Genomic DNA, 23,776 nt, shown 5'->3' with positions numbered 1-23,776 from the left:
ATTCTTGAGTTTGGAATTTAATGTTTTAGTATTTTTTAGATATTTATTTGATTTCTGCATCCTAAGAATTATGAATAATTAATATGGTATAAGTGATAGAAATGAATTATTTAATGAAATATTTCCAAAACCTTCTCACACATTTATAATACATGTTAAGAAGAGAGAAGGTTCTATGAGCAAAAAAGTTTGTGAAGCCCTAGGTTAAACAAAGTTATTCAGGTTCCATTACTACAGAGCCTTTAATCTATCATATAGGTGCTTTATAAATGTTTAAGAGAATGATATACTAGGCATACATTTTCAGTGGTTATAAAACTTTTATAGACAGTCCATATTAAAACTTCCTAATTACCTTAATAATGTCACTTAAGGCTGATTTGTTTGCTTATTTTTATCCAGGATCCAGTTAAGGATTATGCATTGTATTTGGCCATCATGGCCCTTTAGAATTAAGAATCGTTCTTTAGTCCCACCCGTTTTGTCATTCCTGATATTAATATTTTTGAATAAGCTAGTTGGTTTGCAGAATATCCCTTGTTTTAGATTTGTGTGATTTTCTTTTTTCTCTGCATGATAAGATTCAGACTAAACACTTTTGGCAGGAATACTACTTGGTGGTAATTGTATCCCTTATGCAACATCATAAGCCAAGTGTATTGACAGTTTAAGATTTGTAAAAAAAAAAAAAAAAAAAAAGATTTGTAATCATTATTAGCAAAAACTAAGGTTAATAAAGTTCTTCAGTAGGAGTATAAAAGTATAGTATGGTTTTATTACTGATGAAATCTGTTTTGTGGGTATTGAATATAATTTAGCCTTAAATGGTCAGCAGAATTTTTTTCAAAACTTTCATGTGATATTAGTTACCAGTTATAAAATGACTGCCATAATGTAAAGTTAATTAAACTCTTGGTTGCCATTTAGAACTTGCCTTCTCATTTTTGTAGATGTAAGTAAATTAGGGGTGGAAAATTAGAGATGAGTCTCTGTCCCACGTGGCTGCTATCAGAACCGTGTGACCCTTTGAGGTCATGTAGTTGATTCCCTTGTTTACTGAGAGTTCCATATATTCTGAAATTCTGATTGTTGACCTGTCTTTTCATAAGTTTAATTATGATGAGAAATATTTGTCTTAATTAAAAGACACCCATGTTTTAGCCAATGACTAATTCAGATAGTACTGAAAAGAACAAAGCCTGATTGAGTAGAATGCCTTGAACAGTCTTTTTCAGTTGTAATTATTTTGATTAATGTAATTTTAAATTCAGCAAAATGTATTGTGTACCTGCTATGTGCTATATGCAGGTCACTAAGGATGTAAAGATAAGTAAGATAAAGGTAGAAGTAGCATCTTATTTTTTTGGAGGGTGGTAAAATACATAATTTTAAAAAGTATTTAAAAGTAAAATTCTTTGAAGGAATCAAAAGTATATTCTTTAAAGAAGAAAGTGTAAATACATTTATTTTAACATAGTAATAAAACTCATGCTACACATAAAATGTTTTCTTTTGCTCTATATCAAGTTTGAAATAATATGGAAATGAATGATGGATACTTGGTGACAGAGAAGGCAGGAAATGTAATTCTAATTAGTGGTATAATCTAATCATGATTACTAAAAACATAAGGCAGAGAGCAACAACTTTAAATGAAATTGGAGAGTGTCTACATTAGAAGACAAATGAAATCTTGCCATTTGCAACAACATGGATAGACCCAGAGGGTATTATACTAAGTGAAATAAGTCAAAGACAATTACCATGTGATTTCACTCATTTGTGGATTTTAAGAAACAAAACAAATAGAAAAAAGAGAAAAAAGCAGACTTAAATACAGAGAACAAATTGGTGGTTGCCAGAGGGGGCAGGGGGTTGGGTGAATAGAGGGGATTAAGAGTATACTTACCTTGATAAGCGCTGAGGGATGTACATAATTGTTGAGTTACTATATTGCATACCTGAAACTAATATAACACTGTATGTTAATTAAGCTTGAATAAAAAATAATAGATGGCAAAGGTAAAAGTGTTTTGAGAGTTTATGCCGATTCTAGAGAAGCCATTTATGGCTTATGTTATTGTTTGTGTATTTTAAAGGTTATAACTTCCGAGAGATTCTACTAGTGAGTGTTGCTTTGTAATTTGTACTTACTAAAAATCAAATAACTTATAAAAGGAGGAAAACTGGGATCGATTGACAGACTTCTGGGAATTCAGTGAAGTCCTACTAGATTTTAGATTGAATGTTTTTTTCTGTGGCAGCAGTGATTTGGTTGGTTTATCTCCTAAATAATGTCTGATGCTGCTTCTTTTTGTGTTGAGCCTCACCTTATATCCTTACTAAGATAAGGACAGTAGCGCTTCTGATGCTATTGAGTAAGTTTTCACTATAGGAGGTATTAGAACTTATTTTTAAGGAATCTATGACATAGACCCTTAGAAAGGAAATGAATACTTACTGGATGCCTGCTATGTGTCAGGCTTTATGAATATTGTGTATATTACCACATTACATGCTCATAGCAACCCTGTGAGAAAGGTAGTTGTATGTATCAGTGAAAAAGTTGAGATTTGGAGAGTTCACATAACTTGCCCATGGTCCTATCATTAGTTAGCATCAGAACTATCATTATATACCCAGTATTTCTGATTCCAGGTCCTGTATTGAGGCTTCACTATGCCCTGAAAACCCTGAAAACTTAAGGGCTTTGCTTGGAAAATATGAAGTGCAGCAATATTATTCCTGCCTCATTTATAATGTTCTTAGATTTAAGAACATTTTAAAAGCCCAATTTTTTTTTCTTTTCTATTCTAACCTAGAATGTCTTATTCTTGGGCTGTAGCAGTGGACAATTTAAGAAGAAGTATACCCACTCTAAAGGGACTGTGAGTTTTATTGCTGCCTTAAAAAAATAATTTCCCTGAAACAAAAATTCTGAGTTGACTAATCTTGATAAACCTGCATGTGAGAATGACACTAAATTTGCTCATTGTTTTGGGCTCAACACCCCTCACCTGACTATACTTTTCTTCCTCTCCACCTGTTTCTCTTCTATCCCCACTTACCTCTAATCTCATTTGTTTCTATGTGATTCTAGCATAATAGCAGCCATTCCTATAGAGTTGACTGGCTTGTCTGAATGTAATAGGCTCCTAATACGCCTAAAATTCCTAATTTTCTAGGAAGATATAACAAAGCTATGAAATAGATTCAATGTAAATATAAGGCCTGCTATCTTTTATGAAGAATGGTGACTTCAGAGAAAACACGAAAAGGAGTTGTGCCATGTAAAACCTTTACAGATTGAGTTTGGCAGGAGAATTGAGGGTTAAGAGATAAATTATCCATTGAGTGTTAGTGTTTGCAAGCATGTCTAATAATTGTCGTTATTGGAAAAGCTATATTGAGTTTAACTTTTTTATTTGCTGGACAAAAATAACCCAGTGTTGATCAATGACACCATTATTTAAGATACAGTTTTACAAAATAGGCTTTTACAGGTTTCACGAGTTTTTTTTTTTTTTAATAATTGCAAATTATATGTTCATACAGTTAAAGAACAGTGTCATTTTTGCTGGTGTCAGAAAACCCATTTGATTTCATATTTATGAACTACTCTAAGAAATAGAAATCTTTAAAGAAATTACAGTTCTAGTTTTATTCCTAGTTTTGTCTACTGATGCAGTACCGTTTGAGAATTTTCTTTAGAACTTGATCTTAGCTTACTATCAGTTCAAAAGGCACATTAGTATATAACTTAAACAAGTTGAGCAGAAACTGTTGGCAACTTGAAGGGTTAGATACAGACTTGGAGCTATCAAGGACTAGCTACTGAGAATGAAACTCACCTAAGAACGGTATTTTCTTTTTGAATTGTGAAATAAGGCTCTGTATGTGTTAGGTTCCATAAATACAGTAGAGGTTATGGTAGGTAAAAATTTACCAGGAGCCCTTGTTTGAAATGTTAAAATATTGATAGAAAGGACCATATGGATCAGAGAGGGATGGAGATACACAGATTTTTTTTTTTTTTTTTTTAACTTTTTCACTTAGTATTGGTATTAGCATCATGGTGTGCGTGCCTACTAAGTCAGGTATGTCAAAGTCAAGCTGGCCCACTTAGATTTTATTAGTTCTGAAGAAACGATGTTTGTCTTACTTACTGTGAGCCATAAGTTCAGCAAATCCAGTTTTATATTCTCAATTCATAGGGCTTCCTACTATGAGATTTCAGTTGATGATGGTCCATGGGAAAAACAGAAGAGTTCAGGGCTCAATTTGTGTACTGGAACAGGATCAAAGGCCTGGTGAGTAACTTGGGATGTTGCTTATTGACTTTGTGAAATATTTTAAGTAACGTAATGTACTCGAGGCTGCACATCGGTGTTATCTAAAGCCTCTGATATGCAATAGGTAGCCTGGTGGTGTTATGTTGGTTGGCTCACTTTCTGCTTTACTCATCATTTGGGTCCAGAAGTCCTGCCTTGACTTTGTAGATTGGAGCTGTAGCCTGGATTTGGTCGTTATTTAGCCTATTGCACTAGGTTTGTAAAGAGAAAAAAAGAAAATGAGAAATGTTTTGGGGGACTGTATGGTTTTTTTTTTTTTTTTTAAATGAAAAATATTTTAAATAATAGTAAAGAAATGAAAACAAGTACAATAACAACAGCAAACGTCCTGGAGGTTTGTGTGGCAAAGGCCGAACTGGAGATAACTTGGGCTCCTGTATCTTGCTTACCCTCTCACTTCTCTCTGGGTAATTGCTGCTGCTTAGTCATATACATGCAGACGCCTCCCAGACTTTCATCCATAGCTCTCGTCTCCTGAGCACAAACTCCTACCCTAAAATGACCTACTAGAGAGAGTGTTAATAGACCTTCAATTTCAACACATTGAAAACTAAATTTATTATCTTCAGGTTTTTATTCCTGTGATCCCTGTATTGCTTAATAGGATCGCTGTTACCCCAAGTTCATGCTCTAGAGAAAAAACCTTACTCCCCTAATCCTTGCTCTTACTTTTGAGTCTCCCTATTCTCCCCTTTACACATACCAGTCTCTGAATCCTGCCAGTCACACTTCTGAAGTCCTTGCCCCTCTTTTTCATTTTCTCCTATTTCTTTGGTCCAGACCTTCATCTTTTTAGTGAATATTCTTTGTGCCTCATCCTTTATTCTAAAGGCTGTCATCCATTCTACCAACAGAGTAATATTTCTAAAATGTAGATAAATTTGGCTGTATCCCTTCTGTGCTGTAAAAGTTTAGTTTACTCCTGACTATGTTGATTACTCAGTCTGTGTATAAGACCCTTTAAATAGGACCTAAGGAACCTTCCCAGCCTATTGCTGCCGTACACTCACCCACCAGCACACCAGGGACACTGCAGGCTACTTGGAATGCTCAGCACAACGTGTTCTCTCTGGGCTTTTTGTTTTTGCTCAGTGCAACTTCTTCCTGCATTGAATGCCTGAACATTCTCCACTTTCCATCCCCTGGCTGAAAATCCAATCTTCAGATGTCATTCTGCGTAGGAAATCTTTACTAGGATCTAGTTCTTTTCATCAGCATAATGAACCCTCTTTTGGTGCATCCCTCGCATTGCATTTTTTCCTCATAGCACTGTTCTAGCACTTACCACATTATTAGTTCTCTAACTAGCTGACACCCGGCTGGTTCAAGCAACTTGAGGCATTTGGGATGGTGACTCATGGTTTTGTGTGGTTTGTTTGTTTTTCCCCTCCCTCAGTTTTTTGTGTGTATAGCATAGTACCTAATACATAATCAATTTTTTTTTTTAAATAAATGACTACATATACAGTGGAAAACAGTACTTAAACTGTTATTTTAAGTTTGGATAGTTTAAAATGGAGTAATACTTTTTCAGTATTACTTTTTAAAACTTTTTATTGTGGAAAAATTTATATGCAAGAGTAGACAAAATAGTATAATCAATATCCATGTACCCATTAGCCAGTTTCAGTAATTATCAACATATGCCCAATCTTTTCCTCTGTTCCCCTACTGTCTCCTTTTGTCTTCTGTTATTTTGAATTAATTTTTAGACATCACATTCATTCATAAGTATTCCATAACTTCACATCTTTTTTTTTTAAAAAAGCCTTATCTTTGTCAAATAAATGAACCTTTGGAGAAAAATGGGAAGTATTATTTAAAGATTGGCTAAGATCTCATTTCCTGAGGGCCAGTGAGAACTAATTTCTAGGATGACTTTTAACAATAATTATTTGAAAAAATAAATTTAATCTATTATAAAATTATTGTGTAACCCTCATAAAATGAAAACATTATAGTTAACTGCCTTAATTTATCATGACATCTTTTCTGCTCACTGTGATGTGTTACTTGTCGAAAACTGTACTGAGAATCAGAAATGGATTCCTAGATCCTTCTTCTCTCTCAGTATTCTGATCCCCCCCAAAGTGGGCAAAGTGGTATAACTGAAAAGAGTACTAGCATGGAAGTTAGAGCCCTGGCTAAACCACCAGCTAGCTTTGTGATCTTGTACAAGATTCCTTTTCTGCAAAGTGAGGAGAAATGGAACAGATAAAATAAGATTATCTTCTGAACGTGATTCTGTAGGTTCCGTTTTATGCGCTAAATACAAGCTATCAGTTATTTAGCCCCTGCTACTTTGAATATACTGTGCTAGGTGCTTTATATACACTGACAATATTCTTACAGAAATCCTGCAAGAAAGTAGTTGTAGCCCTGTTTTATAAAGGTAGAAATTAAGGCTTTGCAAGGATAAATAATTAGTGTGAGGTCACAAATAGTGTCAGAAACTGGAGACAAGCACAGGCGTGCTTGACTACAAAACCAAGGCCTTTTTGACTGCCAGCTTTGAAATGCAGAGTTCGTACAGTTCAAAGATGTGTTAGCAGGTTGTACTGAAGGATTATCAAGGTTAACTTGCTAATCTTAGTGAAATAGTGGTTATGCTAAAGGCGGTGAATCAGCTTTGACTTTTGCATTGGGGTGTGTGTCTGTCTGTGTGATTTTGATAGTTTTAGTTTTCAACCTTTTAATAGTAAGAAGAGCATAAAGAATAAGAGCCATTAGGCTTGTAAAGTAGTCCTGCCCTCCACTGCCACACACTTCATAGCTGAGTCCTGTGTTGATGTTGGACATGAGTAAGTATGGCTTATATTAGGATTTCAGTCTTTTCTATGTTGCTTATTAAAGTCTCATGTTGTCTCCGACGTTGTGGTCTAAAACTGTCTCTGTCCCTGCCACCTTGGTCACTCAGCCTCTTCTCTGTTCAGCCCTATGTAGCTTGCTTGCTTCTAACATCTTCTACCTTACTCCCTCCCATTACTGATCCTTCTTTTGCTGTGATTGCATTTCCCATTCATCTTTTGTCCTTTTTTTGTTTAGAAAATGGGCGGAGAGAAGAGAAGCCTGGGGGCCAGAAGGGCTGAGGGAAAGCTGTACATTTCTATAGGTTAATAACTTTATCAAACTACCACTTCTAAGCTTTTTCTTTGTCTTGAGCTTACATATATTATTTAAATTTTCAAAAATACTCTGGAAATAAGTGATTTTATTTTTATTAAGAGAGTATTATTAAAAGGTCTCAGGAGTTTCCCAAAGCCATGTGGCTAATAAATGGTGAAGACAGGATTTAAGTTCTGGACTTAACTCTAAACTGTAGACCTCAGGAATCACTGGAAAGAAAGGAATAGAATAGCCTATTTCTTTTACTCTCTTAATTCTTGCACAGAGAGATAGAAGTTTTCCTCTGTGACCTCTCAGTCGTTGCTTTGAATATGAAATGTGGAAATGTTTAACTTTGCGTAAGATAGTTATTGTAACTGATAAACCCCCAATCTCAGTGACTTAACACCATAGAAGTTTCTTTCTTGTTCTTATCAAGTCCAGGTGCGTCCTCATTGGGAGGTGGATCTCCAAGTAGTGACTCAGAGTCCAGGCTCCTTCCATCATGTGGCTCAACCATCTTTTAAACATAAATCCTAAAGTCTCTCTACTTATATACATCAAGCCAGAGGAGGAGGAAAAGCATGGAGGATGACCTGTGGGAGGCTTATGGGACACAGGTTTAGACGTGTTGTGCATGACTTCTACTCTCATTCCTGTAGCTAGAACTCAGTCACATGGCTTTATGACAAGGAAGGACGGAGAAGATAGCCTATGTGTGTATGCACACACACACACACACACACACACACGCAGAGAGTCTGGGGATTAGCTATCCCATTTTGCATTCCTAAAAATTCCTCCACAAGACAGGGTTATGTTGCATAGCAAGTTATCTCTGAATTATCTCATTGTCATCTCTGTCCTCTACTTAGTGTGGAATTAGCTACATTCACTGGGAGAAGTACTACAGAGTTCAGTCACATATATTTCTGTTAGTTTTTAGGACTGTTGCCAATCCCCCTCCTCCATACATTGTCTTAGCCAACTTAAGGGTAAATGTTCTTAAGTGAAGAGAAAGCTTTACTAGCTTAAGATAGGAGATTCGATTTGTCTTTGAATTGGATTGTCTTTAGTGGAAATTATGTGTGATTTCAAATGGGAACTCTTAGAATGGTGAAGGTTGTAGATCTAAGAAAAAATCATCATGTGCTAGCTAATACCTTCTTAGGCATATGGTTTGTCTTTGATGTAGAATATAAACCACTCCTAAAGGGAGAGTGAACTGGCTGAAATCCAGGTTGCAACCATAGGAAATTCCTCTTAATTTAAGCCCAATTCAGAGGACTTAGTTTGGGTTGTCTTGTGGTATCCCGAATAAGTCCTAGTTCTAGGACTATTAGATCAAGTTGTATGAGACTTTTGTTCTCTTAAGTCTTAACTTCAATATTTTAATTCAATGAAACCCTAATAAAAGAGCTCATTTTATGTGACTTTTAATTTAAATCTAAAACCGTATCTTCCAATAATGTGAATATTCAGAAGAATTAGAATATAACTCATGCACATCTCTTTCATTTGATATTTTCATTCAGTATTGAGTTTCTGCCATGAGCCAGGTGGTGCCGCAGATGCCTGACCTTGTAGTGTGTGGCAGTAACTCTAATGAGATAGGTATTGCAAACCTCATACTAAAAAATGAGTCAGGACACTTATTTTGCTTCATGCCACATAGTAAGTATGAGCAAAGGTACAGAGGCAAGAATGGGCTTGGTGTGGTTGCAATATGAAATTGGAGAGTAGATAATGGTGAAAAACAGTAGGCAATGGCTAGTTTGAGATTTTTTTAGCATAGGCATGTGGTCTGTGAATGACCCCAAATTTTTAATATAAAAATTTGTGTATCTGCATTGTTAAGAGAATGCCCAAAATGTTATCATATTTCTCAAAATGTGAAGGGTATAGGGTTAGAAGGGTATGCAAGAGTATCTGTTACTCTCCCCTCCTCAAAAAGGTTGAGTCACTGAATTACGTTGAGAATGTGTGGGTCATTGTTACCTACTGAGGCCATGTGAGAAGAGTTGTGAGGCAGCAGAAGAATTCTAAATCACTGGGAAAAAACAAACAAAACTTTCCATAACCATCTTGGTAGACCCAAGGACAGAGCTACTTTTAAAAGTGATTCATGTTTGTATTAACATTTGTTCTTAAGTGGTTAAGCAAGGCATCACACAGCAGTAAAGATTTCTCATCTTTTCTGTTTTATAATTTAGAGATATTTACACATTAAAAATATGTTAAATAGTATAAAAGGATATCAAATGAAAAGCTAGTCTTTCATTTCATATCTCTAGTACTAATCTCAAGACAACCACCCCATATATATATATATATATATATATATATATATGTAATATTTACTTCCCTGTTTTATATATACTACATAATGCCTTTGGTTTTTTAACATATCCATTATCTATCAGCACATACAGTTCTGTTTTATTCTTTTTAATATCTACATAGTAACATATTTAACCTGCTTCCTGTGAATGAGTTGTTTTGCTATTATAAACAATGCTTTGTAAATAACCTTGTACATGTCTTTGTGTATTATAGATGCAAGTATATTTTAGGATAAATTAGTAGATTGAAGAATATGTTCATTTTAAATTTTAATAGGGCAGAATTGCCCTCCAACTGCAAGTTTTCCATCAGTGTATGAGAATGTTTTTCTCATACTCATGCCAATATATTATCAGTCTTTAATTTGTATTTCCTTAAGTAGGAGTAAAATTGAACACTTTTTCATATAGACCTGTAAACTGTTTATGTACTTTGCCCACTTTTTAAAACTGGGTGAAGGGGCTATTATCTTTTGGTTGTTTTTTCTTGATAATTCTAAGTGTTCTTTTGTATATTAAGTAGATAATTCCTTTTTCATTTTTAGTATGTTTTTAGAATTAAAGAACTTACGTGATGTTTGTTTCTAGGTCATTCAATATTAACAGGGTTGCAACTCAGGCTGTGGAAGATGTTTTAAATATTGGTGAGTACCAAAATAGCTAGTATGTTATAATATGCTAAATAATGTATAGATTTTATTACATGTTAGCTATTATATGACACAAGATATTTAATCAAGAAATTTCCCCCTTTTTCAATAGCAAAACGACAAGGAAATTTAAGTCTTCCATTGAACAGAGAATTGGTAGAAAAAGGTCAGTGACTAATGATCATAATTACTAACAGTTTCATTTAAGTTCTGCATCGATCTTGAGGACGTCATTGTGAAGTCTACTTGTCTAACTAGCAAAGCCTAGTACTTTTCTGACTCAAACAGGCTCTTGATATAATATCCCTTTACATGTATTGAAGCAATGAAAAGTTTAGAGCGGGACTTTTTATATATTATATTTTTGTGAACTATGAAATATAACCTTTATGTCAAAACGGGTGTTAGCTACAAACATGTCCTGGGGGATAGGAAAATATAGAAAAATATAGATCTGGCAAATGGGAAATGCTTACTTAGACTCAGTATGCCATTAATATGCTCTGAATGAGATGGAATTCACTGAGCTGTGAATGCTTATCATCACATTCACTAAAATGTTCTCTTTATAACTTTTGACTACCTACTCCTGCCCAGTTGCTTCAGGGTTCCCTTGAGAGAACTAGCCGTGTTGGGAAAGAATACTACTGATCAGGGAGTTTGAAGACCTGGGCTCCAATCCCAGACCAGTCACTCACTGAAAATATGAGCAAGACTGATTCCATTCCTTTACTTCCTGGACTGCAAAATGAGGAAGGGGAAGTAGATTGGTAATGAATGCATAGGGATTCTTCAACTGTATTCTTAAAATTTTTTTTTCTAAATATTTAAATTCTTAAATAGGAAAACACATTCGTTTGATTTGCATATGAAATTAACTCACTACAGTCCCATCTCATCTATCAGGAACATTTTTGTACAGACTTCACACTACAGCTTTCCTTTCTGTCTCTGTTTAGTTGAAGAGTATCCTAAGATTAAGGTCAATTGTTTTTTAAAAAATCCAAACTTTTTCATAGTGTATCTACTTACATATGTAATAGTGTCAGTTCATTTAAGTGTATATTTTGGATTTCCAGGTAAGACTTCCTTTGTTGGGGGAGATGCTTGGCCTTTAATAGTTTGAAAACAGGACTAAATCTCTGACGTCCTTTTCAGCTCTCTAAAATGGACTTTTTTGTTCTCTCAATTGGAGACCAAAAAGATTAACATTAAATCTGCATCAAAGAAAGGAAAATTAGGCATTTATAGTAATTTATTCATTATATAATTTAACTTAAAACATAATTATATAAAAGAACTGAAATTTGTATCAGGCATGTAAATTTAAGGGTGTATATATAAAATAGTGATTTTTCTGCTTTATTGAATGAATGTTACTCCTTTGAAAATTTGTCCCTAGAAACAATAGTGAATGCCAGGGGTGCAGTCATTGTTACAGACATTTCTGGAATTACTTCTTTCAGAGCTAGCACTTTTTTTTTTTTTTAAGTTCTCTCTATGCCTAACATGGGGCTCGAACTCATGACCCTGAGATCAAGAATCGCATGCTCTAGTGACGAGCCAGCTAGGTGCCCCTGGAGCTGGGGGTGGGGTGGGGTGTGTGTATGTGTTCGTGTGTATTCGTTCCCAGAGAAGCAAATTTTTATTTTTGAGAGTGAATTAGATTTCAAAGAGCCAAATAATTTAAGTGAAATTTTGGTAAATAAGCTAGATTATCTGACAGTCTTATGATCTGTTTTAATGTGGTGTTCAACTAAACGTTCTTACAAGCCTGATTTCTTTGTACAGTTGTTTTTGACCAATTTGTGCTTTGCCTATCAACTTTCACGTGCCTCTTGGTTATGAGAAACAGGTCTCAAATATTTCTAAACATATCTTGAGTAATTGCAGTTTCATTAGAGAAAGCATATTGCCTGTCATTGTTTAAGAGTGCATTTTATATCAAGACAATTAACTTATGAACACTTTGACATGGTATTTTGCAAGGGAACTTGGCAAGGGACTGTCGGAACTCAAGTTCCATTTGAGTGCCTCAAGCTAGTTCCTTACTTCTGTTTAATTACTGGTTTTGTAGCCCCCACCCCGCCCACTATGTCTATTTCTGCTATATTGTGGTTGATACAGGCTTTGAAGGTTTTGTGTGTGTGTGTGTGTGGTTTTGAGGACAGGATAGCATTCATTTTTCATTTTGCACTTCTCAGAAGTGACCTTCTTTCATTGACTGAGCTAATACTTTTTTTTCCCTTCATAGTAACAAATGAATATAATGAATCGCTGCTCTACAGTCCAGAAGAACCAAAAATACTTTTCAGTATTCGAGAACCAATAGCAAACAGAGTTTTCTCCAGCAGCCGTCAGCGTTGCTTCACCTCAAAGTAAGCTTTCAAAGGCTGACTTCTGACTGTGCTTTCATTGCTTGTAATTATAAAGGAGTCTTGGTTTTAAAGTATTCAGTTTGATGAAATTCACTCATTCAAACTAATCTGGTAGGAAAAGTATAGAACTCGTGGAACTAATGAGGTGTCATGCTGTACCCTGGTGAGAATGGTATTTTCCTTCCTAACATACTGTACCATTTTAGAGAAACTGTAAGTGAATAGAAGGGGCATAATTATTTAATTGGGTGATGTGGATTTGTTGTTTTAACATATTAAGACACAATAAGATCAAACTATCACTTTTAAAAAAACTGGAAAGAAACTTTTTCATATGCTATGGGATAAAAGCAGGATAAACATTCTATAAAACCTCAGTTGTATAGCAATAAACTTTTAGAGTAGGACTCATTTCTGTCACCTTTTCCTTAAAAGTAACCCCCCCTTCCCACATCTATCAGAGTTTTTTTGAAGGGTGGATATAAAAAAATATATAATTTTGTAAAGGTTGTCCAATTTTCTGAACAAAACACTGAAAAGTCATCTGTCTCATGGCAGGCAAAGTATGGTTTAATTTTGAATTGCTGCTTATACAGTGTACATATTCTTTTTTTGAAAATACTGTTGATTTTTTCCTAGGAAAAACACTCAAGGAAATTCATTTTACTCATTTGAGAGTTAATTTTGATTACTCAATAAATCTATACTCCGTTTAGGTGAGACTACAAAGACATTTAAATTTTTGCTCATATAAACAGAATAGGCTTCATGACTTTGGCAGTTGGACAATATTTCTTAAACTTGTCATAAAAAGCACTTATCAACAAAAGACTGACAAATTGAACTATATTAGAATTAAGAACTTCTGTTAATTAAGACAACATTAAGGAAATAAAAGGCAAGCCTCTGAGATATTTGCAGTACCTATATCCAACAATGGACTTATATCCAGAATATTGTAAAAATTCCTACAACTCGATAAGAAAAGGCAGCTCAAAAATTGCCGAAGTTTCAGACTGTCATTTCACAGAAGAAGGTATCCAAATGGTGAAGTGTATGAAAAACGTCCTTGACCTTATTATTCATGTGGGAAATGCAAATTAAAACTACATATTCTGATACCATATACTCACCAGAAGAGCTAAGATGCTAGTTGTTGTAAGGTGGGAGTAACTGCCACTTATATATTGTTAGGAATAGTTTGGAAAGTTGTTTGGCAGTTACCTACCAAAGCTGTATATAGCACATGCATTGACCCAGCAGTTCCACTCTTAGGTGTATATCCAACAGAAACGTATATACACAAATGTCTGCAACAAAAGATGCTCAAGAATATACATAGCAGCACTACTTCCAGTAGTAAAAACTCAGATGTCAGTGAATAGAAGAGATCCATAAATTTTGGTATTTTTATACAATGGAAGTGTTTTCATACAGCAGTGAAAATGAACACACTACTACTAATGGTAATAACCATGGATAAATTTCAAAAGCATACTGTTAAGCAAAAGAAAGCTAGATACAAGCAAACCTATTCTTCCATTTATATAAAATTTAAGAACAAACAGAGCTATTACTACTATGGTGACTGACATTAGGATAGTGCATGTGTAGGAAGGAGCAGGGCCAGGGGCAGTGAAGGGGCTTCTGGGGAACATTTGATTCCTGATTTGGGTGAGGAATGACTACACAAATGTGTTTACTGAGCTGTACACTACAAATTTGTGCCTCTTCATGTGTTATACTTAAGTAAAAACTATCCATGAAAATAGTTACATTCTTGTTCAATATTAGTACTTGTAATAATAATAACATTTTCTCATACGAAAAAAGCCTGTGAGTTCCATCAAGTCTGAACTTGTTCCCTCATAACTGTTTGGGCGAAGGGAGCTATCTTGAATACTAGATTTTGGTAATGTACCCATATATACATAGTTACTCTCTCAAACCAAAGAACTTGATTTTAAAAATCAAGGCCAAATTATCTGCCAATTTCAATAAAAATAAGAGTTTTAAAGAAACCATAATTCAAGGTTAAGAAAACTTAATATTTAATGAGATGTTTCTTTCTGCTTAGGGTGTGTGTTCGTTCTCGTTGTTGGGATGCCTGCATGGTTGTGGATGGAGGTACTTCTTTTGAGTTTAATGATGGAGCAATTGCTTCGATGATGATCAATAAAGAAGATGAGCTTCGAACTGTGCTTCTAGAACAATGAAAGATTTCCTCAGATGACAAATTTTGACTACTGGGAAATGCTTTCATTTCACTGCAGAAACAGACTACCACTCATAAAGCTACGTATTTTGGTTGTTATTGAGACTGGTTGGCCCTGAGCTTCAAAGGTGACCAAGAAAGTGAGATTTGCATTATTCTTCTTTTGGATTTGGATAGAAAAGATTGTTCGCTGTGTTAGAAAATGGATGGACTAAACTGATTAGAATTGATACCAGTGAAAGTTCTATATTGCTTATAGTTGGTATCCAAGAGTACTGATATCTTTTTAGAGAGGTAGGCTCAAATAAAGGATTAAATGTTTAGGATTTGAAATTTCACTGTACGTTTTTTTTTTTTTTCTTCCCTTTCCTAACTGTGGAATTGGTCAGACCAAACACATATCATATGATTAGTGTATATTTTTTATAGTACCTAAAAAATCAAGATTTTTAAAAAATTTTGATGGAGAATTTTGATAAATCCTGACATTGACCTAATTGAAGTAGGTAAATGCGTTTTTTATATGTGCTTAGAATTTTCTAATTTCAGAATACAATATTGTTATGGCTCTTTATTAAGTTCAATCATTTTTGAAATTATCGATGTTTTCATTTAATAATTGACTTTCAGGTTAATTTTGACAGTGCTGGGTGAAATGAAGTATATCTGAAAAAAATCATGATACTGTTACAAATGTATTAATTATCCAGTAGCTTTTTTTAGGTCATAGACAGTTTTTTTTGAATGCTTTTGAGTCTTAATAGATTTCTTCCATATTTAAAACTCTAACATGGAATCAAAGACTAAAAGGATGAGCTGCTTAGACATATTAGGAGTTTGGTGAAACCTTTAAAAAATATTTTCATCTAGTATTAGGAGTATTGTCAGAAAATGGATTCTTTAATAAATATGCAAAACATTAGTTTTGGAACTGCCTTACTTTTAATATCATGGTAGTTTTCACCTAGCTCATATTCCATGTTTCACACATTAGCTTTGAAAGATAAAATGTTGCAGCTTCTGGGACGCCTGGGGGGCTCAGTCGGTTAAGCCGCTGCCTTCGGCTCAGGTCACGATCCCAGTGTCCTGGGATTGAGTCCCACATCAGGCTCCTTGCTCGGCAGGGAGCCTGCCTCTCCCCCTGCTTGTGTTCTGTCTCTCTCTCTGACAAGTAAATAAAAAAATCTTTAAAAAAAAAAAAAATGTTGCAGCTTCCTTCACTTCCCCCCACCCCCATGAGAGCTGCTTTCGTTTGAGAGGAAATTATCTAATTCTTGATCTACTTATAAGTAATCCTAGAATTTTTACAAAAAGCACCTATTGCTGCATCATGAGACAACTGGTATTCTCATGCCATTTATTCAGAGTTGTATCTTTTTTTCATTTGCTGTTAAAGAGTTATATTCAACATTCAGATATTTATTGAACACATACCTTATGCCATGTACTGTGTCAGATGCTGGGTATACATTGATGAATGAAAGACTCTATCCTAACAGAACTTGAGTCTTGTGAGCTCAGAAATTCTGTGAAAGCTAGGAGATGTATAATCAAATTGAGTGCTGTTAGTTTTGCCAACATTTAACATGTTCTTGTCAAATTTTTAAATAAATGTTATACAAAGGTAATCTAGGTTTTGATGTGTATCCAGAACAAGAATCTGTTTTTCTTTTCTAAGTATCTGCATAGACACTTGGAGCAGTGTTTATGTGATGCATACAAAAAAAAAAAAATGTTTTCCCAGAGCTGGATCTAGTTTCTGGCTTGATTTAAAATTATTAACTGAAGATAACACTTTATGGTATGGGATTTCAGTTCTTTATAAAAACTCTAAGACGTTTAACTACCTTCTTAGCAAAAATTCCAGCTCCATCTTTACATAAAGCAAATCTGATTGTCCAAAATGGTACCATAGATCTGTTAATATGTAACGTACTAATAGGCAACCTGCTCTGTAAAATTGTTCATAAGCTGTATTTTAAAGGTTAAAAAGTTAATCTGCTCCCTTTGCAGTATAACTTCTAACATTTCTGCTATGTGGTGGGGATTGATTTAGAAGAGAGAAGAGGCAAAGGATATTACAATAGAAGAAATGTTTTTATGAGTTAACCTTTTAATGGCAACTATATGTGAATAAACATAATTAAATTAGTGTTATTTTTTTTTTTTTTTTAAACTACACTTGTTTCCTTAACTCTTACAGCAGCATTATTAGAAAACCAGATTCCCCCAAAATGTTTCAGGTCTTTTCCACTGCTGTGCCCCGTTGACTTCAGTCATTGCTAATATTTCACACAGAACGAGGACTTATTATATAAGCAAAGGGTAAAGTACTTACTATTTTTGATGCTTCACATGTGTTTATATTCATAGCCCCAGTAAATCAAATCATATTAAATGTTTTACTAGCCTTCAGTATAATTTCCATTCATTTTACTTTTAAGTATCAAAATAAACAATATGTATAAAATCATTAGAACCAGTTAACACAATTTTGTATCAAAGAGTCACTTGATGCACATGGAACATTCTCAACAAATTCAAAAAGATCGAAATCCTACCATGCATCTTTTCTAACCACAATTCAGTGAAATTAGAAATCAACCACAAGAAAAAAATCTGGAAAGACCATAAATACATGGAGGTTAAATGACATGCTACTAAACAATGAATGGGTCAACCAAGAAATCTTTGGGATGCAGCAAAAGCAATTCTAAGGGAAGTTTATACCAATACAGGCCTACTTCAAGAAGCAGGAAAAAGCTCAAACACCCTAACCTTACACTTAAAGGAGCTAGGAAAAGAACAAACAAAACCCAAAACCAGCAGAAGGAAGGAAATAATAAAAATCAGAGCAGAAATAAATGATACAGAAGCTCTTAAAGAAGAAAAAAAATCAATGAAACCAGGAGCTAGTTCTTTGAAAAGATCAACAAAATTGATAAATCTCTAGCCAGACTCCTCAAAAAAACACAAATGAGAAAGGAGAAATAACCAACACCACAGAAATACAATTATAAGAGGTTATGAAAAATTATATAACACATTGGAAAACCTAGAAGAAATGGATAAATTCCTAGAAACATAATAACCTACCAAAACTGAAGAAGAAATAGAAAATTTGAATAGACCAATTACCAGAAATGAAATTGAATCAGGAATCAAAAACTCCCAACAAACAAAAGTCCAGGACCAGATGGCCTCATAGGTGAATTATACCAAACATTTAAAGGAGTTAATACCTATTCTCAAACTATTCAAAAAATAGGAAGGAAAACTTACAAATTCATACTATGATACCAAAACTAGATACAGCACAAAAAACTACAGGACAATAGCTGATGAACATAGATGCAAAATCCTCAACAAAATAATAGTAAACTGACAATACATTAAAAAAAATCACAAGTGGGAAATCCTAGCCATAGCCATCACGTAAGAAAAAGAAATAGAAGGCATTCATATCGACAAGGAAGAAGTAAAACTTTTACTATTTGCAGATGATATGATACTATATATAGAAAATCCTAAAGACTCCACCAAAAAACTACTAGAACTGATAAATGAATTCAGTAAAATCATGGGTTATAAAATCAATATGCAGAAATCTGTTGCATTTCTGTACCAAATAATGAAGTAGCAAAGAGAAATTAAGGCCATTCCAATTGCACCAAAAAATAATAAAACACCTAGGAATAAACTTAACTAAGGAGGTAAAAGACCTGTGCTTTGAAAACTATAAAATGCTGATGACAGATGACATAAAGAAATGGAAAGGCATTCCATGCTCATGGATTGGAAGCACAAATGTTGGTAAAATGTCTATTCTATCCAAAGCAATCTGCAGATTTAATGCAATCTCTATCCAAATACAAACAGCATTTTTCATAGAACTAGACAAACTCCTAAAATTTGTAATGGAACCACAAAAGACCCTGAATAGCCAAGGCAATCTTGAAAAGGAGAAACAAAACTGGAAGTATCACAATTAGGGACTTCAAGTTATATTACAAAGCTGTCATCATCAAGACAGTATGGTACTGGCACAAAAACAGACACCTAGATCAATGGAACAGAACAGAAAACCCAGAAATAAACATAATTATTTATTGTATTGTATATTATATACAACTAATCTTTGACAAAGGACCTAGCTGGTCTAGTGGTGGTAGGCACCATTTCTGGCTCTACCTAGCTAGCCTAGTACTGCTTGCCTTGTCCTACCTGGCATTCCCCTGCAGACCTGATCCATCTAACCAGCCTGCTCCAGCATGTACCCCTCCAAAACAGCTCCCATGCCACTACACTCAGTGGGCTGCCTTGGTCTGATCCAATGCTCCTCTCACCCCAAAGTGGCTCCTCCTCTGGGGTAGCAGCCCAGCCTACCAGTGCATCTACAGCAACTGTACCTGGGTGCTGCAACCAGCTAAGCTGGGGGTCAGTTCTACCCAGCAGCATGCTCACAGCAGTTGTGCCCTAGCCACAACAGGAGAGTGCACACTCCCAACATGTGACAACCCTGGAGTGCCTGGTTCTGGTGATAAGCAGATTGGATTGTACTTCTGAGTCCCACAGGACACCTTCTACATAAGGCCACTCCAAGACTGGGAGACACAGCTGATCTACTGAATATACAGAAACAGAGAGGCAAAATGAGGAGACAGGAATATATTTCAAACCAAAGAACAAGACAAAACCTCAAAAAGAATTAAATGAAACAGAGATAAGCAATCTACTGATAAAGAGTTCAAAGTAATGGTCATAAAGATACCAAACTTGGAAGAAACACAAAACTTCAACAAATATATAGAAAATATAAAAAAGAACCAATCAGACCCGAAGAATAACAAAAATACACTAGAGGGAATCAACAGCAGATTAGATTATGCACAAGTACTACCAGCATCTGGAAGCCATGGTTGTGGAAATCACCCAAGCTGAACAAAAAGAAAAAAAAAAATAAGGATAATTGCAGGGACCTCTTAGACGACATCAAGTGTACTAACATTAGTATTATATGGGTCCCAGAGGAGAAGAGAGAGGGGGACAAAATTTACATGAAGAAACAATAATAACTGAAAATTTCCCAAACCTGGGGAAGGAAACAGACATCCAGGTCCAGGATGCAAAGAGAGCCCCAAACAAGATGAACTCAAAGGGGTCTATACCAAGATACAATAATTATAATGTTAAAAAACTAAAAGAGAATCTTAAGAAAAAAAAAAAAAAACCATGTACCCCCATAAGATTATCAGCTGACTCTTTAGCAAAAATTTTGTAGGCCAGAAGGAAGTGGTAAGAAAACCTACAACCAAGGGCACTCTACCTGGCAAGATTATCCTTCAGAATTGAAGAGAAAGTTTTTCAGACAAAAGTTAAAGGAATTGTTCGTCAGTAAATCAGCCTTATGAGATATATTAAAGGAACTTATTTAAGTGGAAAAGAAAAGACCATAACTAGAAGAAAATTATGAAAGACTCACTGGTAAAAGCAAACATACAGTAAAGGTAGTGGATCAACAACTTTAAAGCTAGTTGGAAGGTTAAAAGAAAAAAGTGTAAAATCAACTACAGTAATTAGGGATACATAAAATACGTCAAAAAACAAAACATGGGGAGGTAAAAATGTGTTTCCAGAATGCTTTCAAATGTAAACAACCATCAACTTAAAACAGACTGCTATATACATAGGTTGTTATATATGAGCCTCATGGTAACCACAAACCAAAAACCTCTTAACAGATACACCATAAATAGAGAAGAATCTAAACATAACACTAAAAATAGTTCTCAAACCACAAGGGACGACAACAGAAGAGAAATGCAAATTAACCAGAAAACAACAAAATGGCAATAATTACATACCTATCAATAATTACTTTAAATGTAAATGGACTAAATACAATCAAAAGAGAGTGGCTGAATATATAAAAATTAAAAAAAGAAAAGACCTGCTGCCTACAAGAGACTTCAGACCAAAAGACACACAAACTGAGAGTGAAGGGATGGAAAAAGATATTCCATGTAAATGGAAATGAAAAGAAAGCTGGGGGTGAGCAATACTGTCAGACAAAACAGACTTTAAAACAACTAACAAGAGACAAGGGCCTGACATAATGGTAAAGGAATCAACCTAACAAGACGATATAACACTTATAAATATGCATCTAACATAGGAGCACCTAAATATATAAAGCAAATATTAACAGACATAAAAGGAAAAATTGACAGTAATATGGTAATAGTAGGGGCCTTTTACACTGCACTTATATCAATGGATACATCATCCAGACAGAAAATCAATAAGGAAACGGTAGCTTTCAATGGCACATTAGATAAGATGGACTTAGGAGATATATACAGAACACTCCATCCCCAAACAGGACAATACACATTCTTTTCAAGTGCACATGGAACATTTTCCAGAACAGATCACATGTTAGGCTACAAAACAAGTTTCAATAAATTTAAGAGTGAAATCCTAGCAAGAACCATCTTCTCTGACCACAACAGTATGAACATAGGTATTAATTACAGGGAAAAAAATGGAAAAAAATACAAGCATGTGGAGGCTAAACAACAGCAAATGGGTCAATGAAGAAATCAAAGAGGAAATCAGAAAATACCTAAAGATAAATGAAACTGGAAGCACAATACTCCAAAATCTGTGGGATGCAGCAAAAGCACTTCTAAGAAAAGTTTGTAGAGTGATAAGGCCTACCTCAAGAGACAAGAAGAATCTCAATCTACCCTTATAACTAAAGGAGCTAGAAAAAGAAGAATAAACAGAACCTAAAATTAGCAGAAGGAAGATAATAATAAAGATCAGAGCAGAAATAAATAAAGACAGAAAGAAAACACTGAATTAGTTCTTTGAAATGATAAACAAAATTGATAAACCTTTAGCTGACTCAAGAAAAAGGGCCCAAATAAATAAAATCAGAATTCAAAGAGAAGTTATAACTGATACCATGAATTATAAGGGACTACTATTAGTAGTCTACACCAATAAACTGGACAACCTTGAAAAAATGATAAATTCCTACAAGAATATAATCTTCCAAAACTGAATCAGGAAGAAAGAGAAGACCTTAATGGACCAATTACTTGTAAAGAAATTGAATCCATAATTTAAAAAACTGCCAGCAAATGAAAGTCCAGGACCAGATGGCTTCACAGGTAAATTTTAGCAAATATTTTTTTTTTTTAAAGTTAATACCTATCCTTTTCAATAAATTGAAGTGGAGGGAACACTCACTTCCAAACTCAATCTACAAGGCCGGCATTAACCTGATAACAAAACTAGACAAAGACACTACCAAACAAACAAAAATTACAGGCTGATATCCCCGACAAACATAGATGCAAAAACCCTCAACAAAATATTAGCAAACAATATATTAAAAAGATCATATAGTATGATGGGTTTATTCCAGAAATGCAAGGGTGCTTCAATATCCACAAATCAATCAACATGATACACCACATTAACAAAGATAAAAATAGGTGCACCTGGGTGGGCTCAGTTGGTTAAATGTCTGCCTTCGGCTCAGGTCATGATCTCAGGGTCTTGGGATTGAGTCCCACATCAGGCTCCTTGCTCAGCAGGGAGCCTGCTTCTCCCTCTCCCTCCCGCTTCCCCTGCTTGTGTGTTCTCTCTCTTTCTCTCTGTCAAATAAAATCTTTAAAAAAAAGATAAAAATCACATGATCACTTTAATAGATGACAAAATTCAATATCCATTTAAAATAAAACCTCTCAACAGAGTTTGTATAGAGGAAAGAAACCTCAACATAATAAAGGCCATATATGACAAACCCACAACTAACATCATAATCAACAGTGAAAAACTGAAAGCTTTTCTTTTACGATCAGGAACAAGACAAGGATGCCCGCTCTCACCACTTTTACTCAGTGTAGTACTGGAAATCCTAGTCATAGAATCAAATGAGAAAAAAAATAAAAGCACCCATACCGAAAAGGAAGAAGTAAAACAGTCACTGTTTGTCTTTTACATGATACTATATATAGAAAACCCTAAAGACTCCACCAAAAAACTATTAGAATAAGTGAATTTGGGAAAGTTGCATAATACACAATATACAGAAATCTGTTGTGTTTTCTATACACTAATAATAAACTATGCAAAAGAGAAATTAAGAAAACAATCCCACTTATAATTCTATCAAAAAGAATAAAACACCTAGAAATATATATAACCAAGGAGATGAAAGAAAAACTATGAAAACTGTAAGACACCGATGAAAGAAATTAAAGATGACACAAACTGAAAGATACTCTGTGCTCCTGGATTAGAAGACTTAATATTGTTAAAAAGTACATACTTCCCAAAGCAACCTACAGATTCAGTGCAATCCCTATACCAGTGACATTTTTCATGGAACTAGGATAAATAATCCTAAAATTTGTATGGAACCACGAAAGATCTGAACACAATCTGAGAGAAAGAAGAACAAAGCTGGAGGTATCACTCTGACTTCAAGCTATACTACAAAGCTACCGTCATCAAAGCTATATGGTAGTGGCACAGATAGATCAGTGGGTAAGAGCCCAGAAATAAACCCATACTTGGAAGGTCAGTGACAGTTGACCCTTGAACAATGTGGGGGTTAGGGGCACTGGTGCCCCAACCAGCACAGTTAATCCTCCAAAGGATTCTGACTCCTCCAAAACTTAACTACTAACAGCCTACTGTTGACTGAAAGCCTCAGTGA

The 23,776-nt window shown here is 34.7% G+C and overlaps 1 protein-coding gene and 1 long non-coding RNA gene across 4 annotated transcripts in view; one reads left to right on the top strand and one right to left on the bottom strand.

Annotated features, from left to right (window-relative positions):
• NADK2 (NAD kinase 2, mitochondrial) overlaps positions 1–17,194 on the top strand; it is a 41,064-nt gene extending 23,870 nt beyond the window's left edge. Inside the window, exons 8-13 of one of the 3 annotated variants that reach the window (XM_081826001.1) lie at positions 2,823–2,888; positions 4,215–4,310; positions 10,388–10,443; positions 10,562–10,615; positions 12,704–12,827; positions 14,905–17,194. In XM_081826001.1, the coding sequence (XP_081682127.1) occupies positions 2,823–2,888; positions 4,215–4,310; positions 10,388–10,443; positions 10,562–10,615; positions 12,704–12,827; positions 14,905–15,043 (535 nt within the window). In that variant the 3' untranslated portion in view covers positions 15,044–17,194. The remainder of the gene's footprint in view (positions 1–2,822; positions 2,889–4,214; positions 4,311–10,387; positions 10,444–10,561; positions 10,616–12,703; positions 12,828–14,904) is intronic. The other 2 variants (XM_081826002.1, XM_081826003.1) reach the window with 2 other exon arrangements.
• LOC145722553 (uncharacterized) lies at positions 4,256–12,704 on the bottom strand. The gene is made up of 2 exons (XR_014146883.1): positions 11,482–12,704; positions 4,256–4,543 (listed from the first exon to the last, which is right to left on the bottom strand). It is a non-coding gene; the product is annotated as an uncharacterized LOC145722553 (long non-coding RNA).
• Positions 17,195–23,776: the final 6,582 nt, after the last annotated feature.

The sequence above is a fragment of the Leptonychotes weddellii genome, chromosome 7 (assembly GCF_054177405.1).
Source record: "Leptonychotes weddellii isolate Sample4059 chromosome 7, ASM5417740v2, whole genome shotgun sequence".
NCBI classification, from domain to species: domain Eukaryota; kingdom Metazoa; phylum Chordata; class Mammalia; order Carnivora; family Phocidae; genus Leptonychotes; species Leptonychotes weddellii.
Note: the sequence above shows the minus strand (reverse complement) of the source record. Positions and strands in the feature narration are given on the sequence as shown.